At 42.8% G+C, this 16,131-nt stretch overlaps 1 protein-coding gene across 28 annotated transcripts in view; it reads left to right on the top strand.

Annotated features, from left to right (window-relative positions):
• Positions 1-16,131, top strand: part of LOC310795973 (neurexin-1a-like) — a gene marked incomplete at both ends in the record, with an annotated part of 449,961 nt that overhangs the window by 392,901 nt on the left and 40,929 nt on the right. For all 28 annotated transcript variants that reach the window (XM_083658106.1, XM_083658105.1, XM_083658103.1 and 25 more), the window contains one exon: positions 1,426-1,745. In XM_083658106.1, the coding sequence (XP_083514232.1) occupies positions 1,426-1,745 (320 nt within the window). The remainder of the gene's footprint in view (positions 1-1,425; positions 1,746-16,131) is intronic.

The following is a 16,131-nucleotide window of genomic DNA, read 5'->3' as shown; positions in this document are numbered from 1 at the left end:
AATGTATTTATTTGATAGATGTCAGTTGTTTTAATAAGTGTTTCCTGTCAACTTAAGGTTAAAGGGACTGTGTATATAAATATAAATCACTGTAATATCATCACTGTTAAAATGTCTATAAATTATTGTAGCATTTTACAGTAAACATCTAAATGATACATTTAAAAGATCTAGTTAAATCATTCACTACACTAGCTGCCATTTTCAGTGTTATTTGAAACACATAATGCTTGTATGTTCTTATTTTAGTATTCATTAATTTGATCTATTCTGATTAAACTACTATACAATGATAAATAGAGTGCAATACCAATTGGCTTCAGAATTATGAGTCCCTTTAACAAGACATTGTAAATATGTATAGGGAATTATTAGATCAAGGAACTGTATCATAAAACAAACTTTGAGTGCATGCTATGTTTTTATAGTTCAATAACTAATTCATATTTTCACTTAAAATGTTAAATGAGCCCTGTCATTTTTATGTTATTTTTGTTCTGCTCTGCCCTTTCACGACAGTGCTGTCATGAAATGTGTTCTTTTTTCATATACCCTACCACACCAGTTCTAAGTTTAATTTTCTTTGGTTGCTCAACTTGCTGTTGCTAAAAGGATGAATATTTTCAAATTCCCTGAAGTGTGTCATGCTTGCTGTAAGAACTTACACAAGGGAAAACCAATCCTCAAACAGCCAGTAGCCATTTTAGAAGTCAACTTTGTTCATGCTTGCTGCACTTGGTGCGATGTTGCTGCACCCCAAGAGGAAGTGTTTGGATATCCCAAAGTACCAATGCAGGAAAGATGCAATGGACTCCTACAATGGCTACCACTGTGTTTTGTTTTTGATTTGTGTTTGTTTTATTTGTTTATTTTATGTTTGTTTTTTTGTTTGTTTTATTGTAAGGAAAGCATATTGGGAATACCGGTATATGCTTTTGGGTGATGGACATTTGCCTATTATTATTATTATTATTATTATTATTATTATTATTATTATTATTATTATTATTATTATTCCAAAGCAATATCTTTCTGGCAAATTGTCCATTTCTACTACTCCAAGATTATACCTTTGGAAGTGAAAGCAGTATTGAGAGCACAAGTTCAGATGATTTTTCTCATTATTATTTTCCTTATTATTATTTTAATGTGATGCCCTTTTAGCAAAGCTGCATTGATTCCCAAAATCGTGTCTTTTTGGTTCTTCAATATATTTTGTTGAATCTGCTTTCCATAAACATCCCATCATTAGAAGTGCAATAAATTACCAGGCGTTGCCTCTAGCAACCGCTAATTTATTGGTCTCATTAGCCGCTGGGCAAATAATCTGTCTTTCTGTCTGTTTTTGTTCCTGCTACCATAAGTAAAAGCAGCTGAGTTTGCAGTTCAACATTCTCGTATCTATGTAACGTTGTTTTCCCACAGGGCGGCAGCTCACCATCTTCAACAGCCAAACCACTATACAGATTGGGGGCTGGGAGCGGGACCGCAGTGGATCGTTTCAGGGCCAGCTGTCGGGCCTGTACTATAACGGCTTGAAGGTGTTCAACATGGCAGTGGAGGGGGATCCCAACATTCGCACCCAGGGCAGCGTGCGTCTGGTGGGGGATTCTCCCTCCTCCATCACCCCTCAGTCCAGCGCTACCGCTAACCGCTCAGAGAGCTCCACCTCCATCATGGAGATCACCACCACCACCTCCTCCAGCAGGCGCGTCAAGCAGACCACACCCAGAGAGCCTCAGCAGGTAAGACCATCACTCCTCTGCTCCTCACACAGCCCACTGGCTCAGCTTGTTTTAGGACTGTAGTACTGTATATATAGTACACTACCAGTCAAACACTTGGACATCACCGCATTGAATGTACTTTATTTTTCATTCTCTGATCTAAAGGCTTATGTCTAAATGTTTGAAGCATTCTCTTTTCTTAAGACAAATAAATACGGTAGTGTTGTTCATGCCATTCCAACAACACAACGGGTGGCTACTTTAATCTAAAATATATAAGACAGTTTTGATTTGTGTAACACATGTTTGGACACTGCATGAGTACCGCAGGGATGACATTGTAGGCCAGCCCAGAAGTCATGCACTTCCTGGTTCGCTCGTCGGAAAGTGAATGGGATTTTTGTATGGGGATTTTGGTTAAATGCCTGAAAAATGTAGGTCTGTGGTTAACAAAAGCTTATGAAACAGTGAACTTTGGGTTCAGCAAGATAATCTTCACAAATGAGGACAACTTTTATGACTTTTGAAGCGTTTTCTGAAAATCAAGATAAAAAAAAAATCACATTTACGCTTCAAAAGTCTTAAATGTGGTCCTCATTTGAGTTGGTAGGCTAGCGGTAGATTCCCTGCCTACCAACGCGAGGGCCGCAGGTTCGCATCCTCGTGTTACCTCCGGCTTGGTCGGGCGTCCATACAGGCACGATTGACTGGTGTCTGCAGGAGGGAAGCTGGATTGATGGTATTTGTCCTGGTCGCTGCACTAGCGCCTCCTCTGGTCGGTCAGGGTGCTTGTTCGGTGCAGAAGGGAACTGGTGGGAATAGCGTGATCCTCTCACGTGCTACGTCCTACCAGTGAAGCTCCCGCTGTCGGGTGAAAAGAAGTGGCTGGCTACTGTGCATGTCTCAGAGGAAGCATGGTGCTAGTCTCGGCTCTCCCCAGATATGCAGAGGGTGGAGCAGCGACCTTACCGACGCACAATGTTGTTCTCCTTTGATAGGGACCAAGAGCATCCAAACATATTATGTAGTTTTACAATACCGAGCCCTTATTCACATGCCGGAGCCGGTTTAAGCTAAAAAATTGTAAACCATGCAGTACAATCTCGCAACCGATACATCTGGCGCTGTGGAGCAGTTGAAACCAGAAATTACACAGCCGAAGAAGACTGTTTTTTAGATTTAGCTTTGGCTCTAGCATGTACTGTGTGTGTGTGTGTGTGTGTGTGTGTGTGTGTGTGTGTGTGTGTGTGTGTGTGTATACACACACACACACACACACACAGTACAAATGATAAATGTATATATACTTTTATACTGCATATTTCATCAGCGCTTCGTACAGTAGGCTACAGACTACCAGATACTGTCAAAAAATCAGCACAAAGTGCCGATGGCTCTGTAGGGTTGGGTTAAGGTTTTTGCCTACAGTATATACGTAGAAGGGAAAGTGGGTGCTAATCAGTTAATATAAAGATTTTGAAATGTCTTGCTGACCCTGGCACATTAGAATAGAATAGAAAACGTGTCCATGTCATGCATGTAGTGTGCAGTGAGACAGTTCCACTGCCTTGTCAGCAGCCCTCAGGTGACATGCACACATCAACATAAAGTACATAGTATATGAACATACAAGTGGCCTTGTGTTGAGTGGAAGAAGCGTCACCTCATCAGGTTAACGGACTTTGTGACGCGATGTGTGTGATGTATAGAGTACATAAGGAGGCACACAGGCACATTGAGACAGTCAGTAGCTTGGTGGGAGTCCACACAGGCACATTGAGACAGTCAGTGGCTTGGTGGGAGTCCACACAGGCATATTGAGACAGTCAGTAGCTTGGTGGGAGTCCACACAGGCACATTGAGACAGTCAGTGGCTTGGTGGGAGTCCACACAGCCACATTGAGACAGTCAGTGGCTTGGTGGGCGTCCACACAGGCATATTGAGACAGTCAGTAGCTTGGTGGGCGTCCACACAGGCACATTGAGACAGTCAGTGGCTTGGTGGGAGTCCACACAGCCACATTGAGACAGTCAGTGGCTTGGTGGGAGTCCACACAGGCACATTGAGACAGTCAGTAGCTTGGTGGGCGTCCACACAGGCACATTGAGACAGTCAGTGGCGAAACAATACAAAATGTGGTTGTTGTGCAGGGACATGTTGGTGTCTAGAGGCAGCTAAATCAGCTGTTAAATCAAGCTGTTGTTTTAGCTTCCAGTCAGGCGGTTTGAACTAAAGCCTTCACTGCTGGCTCCTGTTTTTCTTTTAAGGATGCTGTGGATCTATTTCAGACAAAACTGATTCCAAAGCTGCATCCATTAAACTATCCTTGAGAGCTTCCATTGTTATTTTCGATATTCAGCGGCACTCTCCTTCCCCACCACCGCTCCTCCTTCCCCACCACCGCTTCTCCTTCCCACCACCGCTACCCACAGCGCTCAGTGGCTACTTGGATGGGCCAGAGCGATCTCAGACACAATGTAGTTGAGTCCAGCTGGTTTCACCAGGCTAGTCCCTGGGTGGCATCCTGGAATCCTCTATAAATGCAGTACTGTATGTATACAGTATTGTGTTATTGAATAGGGCTTGGCTTATCAGAATCAGAATCAGAATCACTTTTATTGCCACAGTATGCAAGTTACTGTACATACGAGGAATTTGTCTTAGTGTCTGTATGCAGCGTAGCGGTCACATCAATATACAGAGATAAGAAGTACGAAGATAACTAAAGACAATCACAAAGTTGCAAGTGCAATCAAATCGAGTAAATATATACAATATGTACATGAGTGGTGAAGTGTTCTGTGGATCATAAATTTGAATTTACGTTGAATTTACATGAGATTTACAGACTGAGTTAAATAGACGTTAAATAGGCAGGGAATTTACATGAATTTACAGTTATGGTTAACAGTATTGTATATATACAGTATTGTGTTATTGAATAGGGCTTGGCTTATGGTGAACATTATTGTATATACAGTATTGTGTTATTGAATAGGGCTTGGCTTATGGTGAACATTATTGTACAGTATTGTGTTATTGAATAGGGCTTGGCTTATGGTTCACATTATTGTCATTCAAACCATTGCATTTGGATTGGGACATTGGCATCTCCCACTGCTGTAATCAAGGAAGAAATGCACCTGGACATACACTCACTCAACCAGGACATACACCCACTCAACCAGGACATACACCCACTCAACCAGGACATACACCCACTCAACCAGGACATACACCCACTCAACCAGGACGTACAGCCACTCAACCAGGACGTACAGCCACTCAACCAGGACATACACCCACTCAACCAGGACATACAGCCAATCCAACTCCAGGGCATACACCCACTCAACCAGGACATACACCCACTCAACCAGGACGTACAGCCACTCAACCAGGACATACACCCACTCAACCAGGACATACACCCACTCAACCAGGACGTACAGCCACTCCAACTCCAGGGCATACACCCACTCTAACTCCAGGACATACACCCACTCAACCAGGGCATGCACTCACTCCAACTCCAGGGCATACACTCACTCAACCAGGACGTACAGCCAATCCAACTCCAGGACATACACCCACTCCAACTCCAGGGCGTACACCCACTCCAACTGCAGGATGTACAGCCACTCCAACACAGAGTAGTTGATATGGGTGATACACTGTAGTGTTGATGTTTCCCTTGTTTTGCCCGTATCTTGTAGTTTCCGGACTAAGATGTGTCAAGTCTTCTCTGTACTGGCTGCTCTGACTGTCATGCTTTAATGAAGTGTCAGCTCCCTGTAGCAGTGCCTGCTCTCATCCAATTAAACCTGAATGCACTTGTGTCTGCCTTGTGTCTGCCTTCCCAACCAACAGGCTAGCTGCACACACCCAGGAACGCTCCCCATCTCCCTCGTCCAATTTGATCCCAGAGTCTCCTGTCTGAGCTTTTGAGCTGGAGGAATTCAGTTCACAGGCACTTTGTTATTTACACACAAATGAAATTGTTTCGTTTTTTTGCTAATTGCAGACAGATTATTTGCGGTATCTCAAGTCATTTGAGAAATAGAGTTTCCCTGTGAGTCAGTTAAATAAATCCTCGTCTCAGCATGAGATGCCAGTGACTGGGCACTTTAAGCATCACACTCTTGTTAAAGGACGGCTTTACTGATAATCAACCCACTTTGTATCATAATAATCTCGGTAATATAAGCACATGGGCAGTGTTTACCTTCTCTCTGTGTTTACCTCATGGAGAAAAATCCTCCTGCAGAAACTCTGCCCCCGCCAGCTGCAAGTCATTAAGGGTCATTATCAAAATAAACAATAACAGCCGCCCTCGGAGCAGATTCTGCCTCTCCAGCAGAACTTCCGCTGCCCCGTTGTTACGCGTTGTGACATAAAACGCGTCAGAACGGAGCGCTTTGGCAGAGGAGGAAATGGGAGATCTCTGTGAGGAAAACAGAGAGAGAAGGTAAACACTGCCCATGTGCTTACTGTATATTACCAAGATGATTAATGATACAAAGTGGGTTGATTATGGGTAAAGCCATTCTTTAATCTGTCTCTTAATACAGTGCTGCAGGAATGAGTCCTAAAAGCTTCCCTCATCTCAAATCAATGGCTTGTTTTTTTTTAATTTCTATGTATTTTGGTCACATGCCTGAAATAAGGCCTGTGATGAACCAATCTGGGAACACATCGGTTAAACAAAAAATATTTTTTTCTCTCTAACCTCTGGGGGCAGCAGCCCCGTTTCAATGTGGTGCAACAGGAACTCAAGAGGCGCGGTCGGCAGCGGAAGAAAATCCCTTTCCGCTTCCTGCAAGCTCTGCCATTGGCTCCAACTGACCGGCTCCGCCCATTGATGCATTTCTTTTCCGCTCGCGCGCGCACACACACACACACACACACACGCACACGCACACACACACACACACACACGCACACACACACACACACACGCACACACACATACATCATGTAATCAGTTTAAAATTGTGTCATGTCTGACTTGAGTAAAGGAATGGAAAAACCACCAAGCAACATTGTACCTTCTTATAATTAGGCAATAGTCAGTGAGGCAAACCCATGAATATTTAGGGAACAATTGACCAAATACTATAATTCTGAATAGAATGGAAAATGTTGGCAAATACAACAGGAGCACGTTTGAAGCATTTCTGAAGTGTTTGTGGACACAAAGAAGGAAAATGTCAAGGTGAAGAAAGATGTACTTCAGTAGAAGATGATGCTTAATCAAAAGCGCTCAGGATGAGAGATAGCACCCTGTGTGTGTGTGTGTGTGTGTGTGTGTGTGTGTGTGTGTGTGTGTGTGTGTGTGTGTGTGTGTGTGTGTGTGTGTGTGTGTGTGTGTGTGTGTGTGTGTGCGTGTGCGTGCGTGCGTGCGTGCGTGCGTGTGTGTCTGGCTATCTAGAAGAGTCATTGAGACATGTGTTGACAGTGATAGATCCTCACCTGCATTGCTCTGTATTATCAACCCTGGCCAGCACACCTACAGTATATCAATCTCACAAGTGGTCACAGTCTGGGGCAGCAGTTCTTCTGGCTCCAGGCAGGCAGGTCCTCCCAAGCTGGTGACAAGACAGGCAGGAGCCACTGCCTCAAAAGGAGAAACATGTTGCATGCCAGACATGAAGATGGATCGAGATACAAATGATATGTCCCTTTATAATATAGTCATTTTAATGTTCCAACAATGCAGCCTGATTCAACTAGAATAAAACACTACATGGAGCACTGTGTTTGTGAGCAGATGTTCTCCTAATTATTGTAAATTTACACACATGAATAAAATATTAACTGTTTTGTTTGTTCCACAGCAAATTTAAATGCCAATTACTCGGCCTGTTATCTGTGTTTTTCTTTTCCCTTCAGTTAAGGACAGCTACAACACACAAATTGGTCATTAATAACTAGTACATGCATACAACAACCTACTGTAGCTATACAGTAATCACATTGATGTTTAACAATCAGACAAGCAATGTTCTGAAATGCATTGTAACACAATAATATTTCTGGATGGTTCGGTTGTGATTATATATATATATATATATATATATATATATATATATATATATATATATATATATATATGTATATATATATATATACACACACACATTACACAACCCAGTAGCTGGCGGGGTCTCTGTGCCCCTTTTGGCTTGTGCTATAGCTATTTCTGAGGCTGTTGCTGTTGGAAACCCATGACATGCAGATCACAGTCTGTTCCCAGAGAGACTAGATCCCCACTACATCACCGACGTTCATGCAACCAAGCAGCTAATTAAGCCCACTGTTTCTCTGTTAACCCCAGGTGAGGTGGGTGTAATGGCCTTACCTTGGGGCAAGTGAGGAACATCCAAGAGGCATTGTATGGGCCATTTCATTTCCACTCTCAGCAGATGGTTCTGTTCCAGCTGAGTTGGCTCGTAGTGACTCTCTTTGTCTTGGTCCCTAAGATGAGGGGAGAACCTTGGCCTCCCTCTAATTCACAGGGATAAGCTGCTACACATTCAGTGCAGTATGTTACAAATGCACGGTGATCAAACTCATGGTACTGCATAGTATAGGCTAATATAGTGTAGTCAGTGGTGGAAATGGCATTGAACGGTTGGGAACGGGGTTCCCATAGCGAACATTGCGTGGGAACGCTCTTTGCCTCTTCCTCAGGGTCCAAGTTTTCTTTAAAAAAAATTGCTCATAGATGTTCAGCACTGTTTCTCTAAAGCATTTTCATAAATCTGACCGCACCTGAAGGCATATGCAGCTCGGCCGCTACGCGACATCGCTGATGACATCATCACAGATGACATCATCACTGATGACATCATCACAGAATATATCCTCAGCCAGGAAGGATGACATGACTGACGACATCATCACTGATGATCATCATCATCATCATTAGGTAATTAGGGCAATCACCTAATTAAAAAATCCAGCTCTGTCAGGTCACCCGCACGGGTGCTCTTTAGTGCTCCTGCACTGTGATAAACTTAGTGTCAGAGTAATCTATTACAAATGCACTGTGATACACTTAGTGTCAGAGTAATCTATTACAAATGCACTGTGATAAACTTAGTGTCAGAGTAATCTATTACAAATGCACTGTGATAAACTTAGTGTCAGAGTAATCTCGTGGTGAATCATCTGCATCTCATTACAACATTACTGCTCACTCTGCCTGCTTCTGTCCCTTTATAATCATTGATACACTTTGTCTTTGTATTGTATCTGGTGCTACCTTTAGGCATTGTTATGATTGTCTTGGTACTAGTAGGGATTATTGCTATACAAGCTAAGGCTGCAATAAGGCTGCATAGCATAGATTTCATACTAATCCTGCAGTCATCAGTATTCAGACATGAGATTTATCTTTGGCTATTAAGCGCTCCTCAGGCAGCTGCTCACATACTGTGCAGTTTTGCCCCCAGTTGATAGGCGTGTCCTGATACTTTATAGTCCTGATTCAGACGACATTTCATTTCAGCTGGATACTATCTGCTTTTGAACGGGGCTTGATTAAGTCAAAAGCCACAATCAAGGCAAACAAAAGAGTTTGTGCCGTTTAATCTTCCAGTGAATATCACTCTAACACAGTATTTATATATATATAGTATATCACTCTAACACAGTATTTATATGGTGTTACTTTGATCTTCAGGATAGATATGAACATGAGCAAGTCTCCCCCAAAGCTACAAGCAAAATATCTCAAACTGTATGGAGCTACAGGACACATTGTAGTTCATACCCACCCGTTGGCAATGAATCAAACTCATTTCGATGTAAACAACAATGCAATGTAGTCTCTAGTTGATGTAAAAGGCTCCGTTTGCCTCTTGGTGACACAGCAGATTACAGCCTGCTTCTAGCCGTACATCTAACAACGATTACAGAAACAACACCAGCTCTGCCTGCAGGTCACTTTCCACTTGCACTGCAGTTCCTATAGTAGCTACACTAACCGCCATGAAGGCTGACTCCATCCCTTGCCTATGCTGCTTTTGTTTATTACAACAACCATGTTATGTTTATCATGCGTCTGTCTTCCCTAACAACAATATGGACATCAGCTGCCTTCCTGTTCTGTTCATTTTTATGTTGTTCAGTTCCTAAGCAGCAGACTCTTTGCAATGACATATACTGTGGGGGTTGACTGATATATCATATACACTCAGTCAGTCAGGCAGTCAGTCAAAAAGGCATTTTTCTTATCAAGTAACACAATGGGAAAATGCAAGCCATCAACAAGACAGCTTCATGGCATATTTGGCAGAACGGTATAATTAATAGTGTAATTAAAAGGTACTGTAAGGCTACTGCTCTTTCCAGGATAGTGTGTACTTTATTCATGTTGTGTTTGGCATCAGTTTGCTGTGCTGGTATCACCAACCAGTCTGCTCTTTTACCTTGCTTTGGCAGATTAGTCCCAGACAGCAGTCTCATAGCAATGTAGGATTTACACCGAAACATGGCTGGCTTTAAGTGGGTAGTTCATTTTGTTGGGTCTAAACAGAACATTGTCAGAACCAATTTCATAACGTTAATATTCCTGCATTGGGCAGAGCTAAATGGGAAATGACGGATTTGCAGGGTTGATTGTAATCTTTTCATATTTGTATTAATAGGAATTGCTATTTCACTTTGCTAACCAAGTGGAACAATTCTCCTCAGCTCATCTCAAGGCCCATCTTATGTCAGATGAAAAGCAGACATACTTTTTAATCATTTCTACTGTGCCTCTCTGTGTGCTCGCTAATTAAAAATGAGAGACACATGCACAGCAGAGCGAGAGGTTACGGAGGAAACACAATGTTACAAGGAGAAAGATTAGAGACGAGGGTTCGGCCGTGTTTGATCAGTCTTACCTCCTCCACGATATTAAGCCCCACAAAGTTAATGTGCAATGCCTCGTAGCGAGTTAAGAACTGTTTCTCTCATAAAGTCACCGCAGTGTGCCGTCTGAGAGCCAGCAGGCTCCGTGCTTACCATATCTTCAATTATTCACAGAAAGTAAACTCAGGATAAGATGTCCCCCTGCAATGCAGATGTATGGGACTGACCACCATGCTACAAAATGATCCCAATGCAGACGTATGGGACTGACCACCATGCTACAAAATGATCCCTTAGACCAGCTTGGGAAGAGGGTGACGGCCATGAAGGCTTTACGCTTCAGTGACAGGTGCAACTATATTGATTTTTCCAGGTTTTATTAGATTTATTGTTTTTCACCCCCTCTCGAAAACACCTGCTGTCAGCAGCACCAATCGTGGCTCAAGTTCTCCAACAAGCAGGAAAACCACAACACCTAATATAGTAGAAACAGTTCACTGGGCCACTTCTCAGCAACTGAACCCTATAATGATAATAATAATAATAATAATAAGGTGCAAAGACTAACCTTTCGACACACAGCATCTTTTTCAGAGTCAAACAGTAATAGCAAAGGTAAAAACAGGTTAAATAGCCTTCTCCTAGAGTCCTCCCTACAGAGAACAGTCTCTCATCCTCTCATTGGTTACTAGGGGTGGGAGGTTATCAATCAATAAGCCAATACCTTGACAGCACTCATACAAAAGGGAGGTACTATAAACCGCAACCAACTCACAATAGTTCACATTAAAAAGAAATCAATAATAACAATCAATGGCATAAACAAACAACAACACAAATTCCTCATATTGGGACAAAGATTACAAATAACACGAGAGGCTTAATTCTTTATTCAGTGTTTAACAGTATTTCAATAATGAGAGACTAGAGAGAAGATACAAATAAACGTTATTGATAGTAATTAGATTTGGCGTATGACTCCATGGTATGATGACGTATCTCCTGAGATGTGTGGAGGACGTCAGTGATTTAGCTTGCTTTGGGGTATATAGTAGGGGTGGGAATCACCCGACGATACGATAGCATTGCAAATTAATATTGCGATATGCTAGCAGTGATACAGTATATATTGAGGATTGCGATTTATTACCCTTCTCCCACTGCAAATGATGTCCACAAAGGAAAACTTTGTCAACATCAGAATCAGAATAACTTTATTGATCCCCGAGGGGAAATTGAGTCATGCTACAGTTGCCCACAGTCAGGTAGGGAAAAATATAAACATCGAAACATTATAAGAGGCATAGGAATAGACCATAAAACAGTCAAATAGAAGTTACGTAGCCTGTGTCACAAATATGTGCCTTCTCCTATAATCCTTATCAAATACCATTTAGTACAAAGTAAAATATGTGAGGTACCTAACATAACATCATAACATCTGTTTTATGTAAGTTTCCATATTATATGTCACTTCAGTCATTTTCATTGCAGCAAAATTGTCAAGGAGACAAACTGACCAACACTGTCGTGAAAACATGTCATCAATATTGCATGCACCTGAAAATGTATATGATCAAATATTGTGATATTTGGCATTCGTGCGATACGATATATTGCCACACAAAACATTGTGGTACTATGCGGTATCCATTCCCCTTCCCCCACCCCCAGTATATAGTCTTTTGTACCAATGATAAAATAGTGAGAGGATAAACAGGAGGAATTGGCAGGATAGGTACACTTGCGAGCCTCCAGGCCTTGCTCCTGAAGTGAGGCGTGTGTTGTTTTAGACAGCCCAGGAGTGTGCAGCCTGCCTGGGCCTGGTCACGGCCGTGCCCACCCCGTGCTGACAGATGCTGGAAGTAGCGCCGCTGACCTGCGGTGGCCCCGGGCCCCAGGCGCTCACTCCCAGACACACACCGTATCCATCATCTCTGCTCATCAGGGGCCATTATGGAACCTGCCCTTCAACACTGTGCCATGCGCCTCACTCAGCCACTCCACCTTGGCAGAGGTGAATACATGCATGTTATTCTGCTGTGTGTCTGTTATTTTTGTTTAGTTTTTTTGCACGTCTTTGATAGTTGACAGTAGAGATACTCAGTAGCAACAAAGGTCCCAGGTCAGATTCAAACCATTGACTATATGGACGACACGTCCCCTCTTCCTACCGCTATGCAAAAATGAAGCCAAAATGCCTCGTTTCAGCGAACTGCCATCTTGCTTGTTTGACTCTGCGCAGTAGAGTCGGGCTGAGACCCCTCGTCCGTGCCTTGAGAGTGGCTGTCACAGCTGTCAATCAGCCCTTTTTTATATTGTCAAACAACTAACTAAAAACAAACTTATTAGAACAATTTGCACATGAGCATAGCTACATCAGCGTGATGAGAACTACCTAAAATGACAGAAACCATCTTTGGAAAAAATTATTTGAGGTGTACTTTGGTTTTTTAGTTTGGCTCATTTCCCACCTGCTAACATGGAGTGGGTGGGATTGATGGCCTATAGAGACAGTCGACATGTGTGGGAACGCCCACAAAATGTTAAACGGCTGGCGCGCGCCGATATATCTCATGGGCTGACTCACCAAAGGAAGGTGCTGCTGCTCTAAACTACAGGTTTGGGGATTCTAGAGCAGAACACAAGACGTCTGTTCAGATGTGCGTTTACTGCGGTGTTCAAATCACCGATCGTGTCTGATCGGGGAATTTACCCCACCCTGACCCCGCCCCCAGCCAGGCTGAGCCAGCTATCCCAGCATCTATGACGAGACATCGCCTCAACCTATACTCCAACCAGCCACCGGGGGTGTGTGTGTGTGTGTGTGTGTGTGTGGGTGTGGGTGGGTGTGGGTGTGGGTGTGGGTGTGGGTGGGGGGGGGTCGGGATTGTTTTGGCTTCACTTTTTGGGAGCTGACATGACATCCAAATGTTATACAGTCAATGATTGAAGCCCAGAACCTCACATGTTTCATATGGCATGCTATATGAAACATGGCATACAAAACATGTAGTGGACTACGCGTCCACTACATGTTTTGCCCCCCAAAACCTCCAGCCAGACAAAAACGACACAGACCAAGTAAGATGAAATATGTTTCCAGCCTTAAACAGCTCAGTGGGCTTTCGTAGATATATTATTTTTGATGTCACAGATGTTAGGTTGTTTTCAAGGTTTGCTTATATAATCACTGCTAACCAGGCTATCATTATTTTTGAAGACTGTCTTGGCACCAGCATAACGGCATTGGCAGCATTACAGGGGACTAGAGTTTGTTATTCAGTAGAGTCTCACTAAGTCTTGTTTGGATGACAAGAATGAACCCTCCGCAGTGTGAGCGCTGTCTGTGGTTTTGTGTGGAGGAGATATTGACACTGACAGCTTTTGCAACATGTTTGATATTGTTGTCTCTCAGGACATTTGCTGTGATGATTTGTAAGGAAAGAAACTGTTGAATGTGAGACAGAGCGCATCACTCAAAACACAAGTTTTGTGCCAACTGCTCGATGAAGTATCTTGACGTATTACCACTTCTATTTAAAAAAAATAAAAATACTTCCTTCCTTTCAAAAGCTGGCAGACTATATTTGCAACATGCTGGCTCATACATCATCTCACACATTCTTAATTAGACTTTAATGATTGTATAAAACAGGGTTAGTTTTAGTTTTTGGCCAGGCAGCTGGCTGCCGGCCTGCATCTGGCTACGTCTGAAGGAAGCAAGTAAGTAAGTAAGTAAAACTTTATTTATATAGCGCCCTTCACAGCACAAATGCACAGAGTGCTTTACAGCGGTAAGAAAGCAAGGCAAGAAAAGCAATACAATAAGACAATAGATTAAAAAATAAAAAATAAAACAGCAAGGTGCAATAAAAGCATGGGATAAAACAACAGATACGACAAGTAAGCTGACTGAGAAACCTGAGCAAGTATCCGAAATGCGGATAGTTGCTCAGGTTTGTTCAGCAGGGCGAGGCACATTTCATACACAGAGGCAATTCAAAGGTGCTTTACAAATGACGTCATCAGTGATGTCATCAGTAACACACATGCTGCCTGGCACATAGCGAATTCACGCTTGTTTATGTTAAAGTATGAATCCAATTTTAGTTCTCACAAAAAATACCAAAATTGAGGCTGATGAACATAAAAGTTATATGCTTTTTTTATTCAGTAAAAAAAAAAAAAAAAAAATCCATCTACTCCACTGATTGTAGAAACTTCAAGGTGTCAACTAAAACTCAAATACTATTATGCACATTTATTACATACATACTGTTAAGAATACTAGCAAGCTTTAAAAGTGGAACACCTTGACATATCAAAGTAGAGATCTACTCCCATCTGTTCACGTTGCTGTCGACTTCAGAGCGCTGCTATCATTGAGCCTCTGCACTCTCAGGATTCATTGAGAACGTCTGGCGAGGAACATGTCTGCTTCCCAAACAGAACTGACATGGGACCAGGACAATTACAAAACATCAGCAACACAAAGAAATCGTCATGCCAGCAAATGGGGCTTGTTAGGTTGTAAGAGAAGTGGACTGTGGGGAGAAAGAGCCATGTCTGAAAAAACTAAATATTTATAGACATTTGAAACGTGTTTGATTCGCATCCTTTTAAACACGCCGTCACACAACCAAGGCTAATTTGAGTCGTGCTGTAAAAAGTGATATCCTTTTGAATTTAAATAGGTACAATTAATGCTGCCCAATGCACGCTTAAGATGACATAGATAACGTTCCTCCTATTTCAAACACGCCTTCCATTGACAGTGCCTTGTGTTTCCTCTGTGCTGAATGAGAGCGGGGCTGATTGCGTTACGGGGCTGAACGACACCAGACCTGGAGATCTGATCCGATTATGAGCAGCTCTGTGGTCTGCTGGCTGGAGATCTGATCTGATGATGAGGTGCTCTGTGGTCTGCTGGCTGGAGGACAAAGCTGCTTCCTCTCTCCTCGTGTCATGTTGTTGCAAACGTTACACGCGGGACTTGGGCCCGCTACGTTCATCTGGGCCGTGATGGCATCTATATTAGGATGACGAATGTGCTCCTGTCACCAGAAGAGGGACTGGGACTGCACGTCAAGGTGCAGGTGAAGTCAGGGAGACAGTGATTTGTGGCCAAGCGTAATATCCCTCTCTCCGCCCCCCCCTCTCCCCTCTCTCAAAACATACACAAACATATACACAAACATATACACAAACACACGTTTGGATTTGTCATCTATTTTTAGATTCAAAGGGAAAAAGACTGTGGACATGGGCATGAAGAATTGTACAGTCTTCCTGTAAGAAAGGGCCCTTTGTGTTCATGTATGCCAGCAAACGAGCAGCAGTGAGGTCTTGAACTGAGGTCATTTTGACCAAGAGACAATATTATGTGACTTAGATTGGTTTAAAGCAGCGATCTTCAAAGTCCGGACTCCGGTCCGCATCCGGACCCAGACGCCGTCCTGTCCGGACCGAGCCCTATAACCTACAAATCATTGAGAATAGTTACATTTTCACGGAGCGTTTCTATTTTAACCGGCACAT

The sequence above is a fragment of the Poromitra crassiceps genome (genome assembly GCF_964638095.1).
Source record: "Poromitra crassiceps genome assembly, chromosome: 22".
NCBI classification, from domain to species: Eukaryota; Metazoa; Chordata; class Actinopteri; order Beryciformes; family Melamphaidae; genus Poromitra; species Poromitra crassiceps.
The sequence above is the reverse complement of the archived record's forward strand: the minus strand, read 5'-3'. Positions and strand labels throughout refer to the sequence as shown.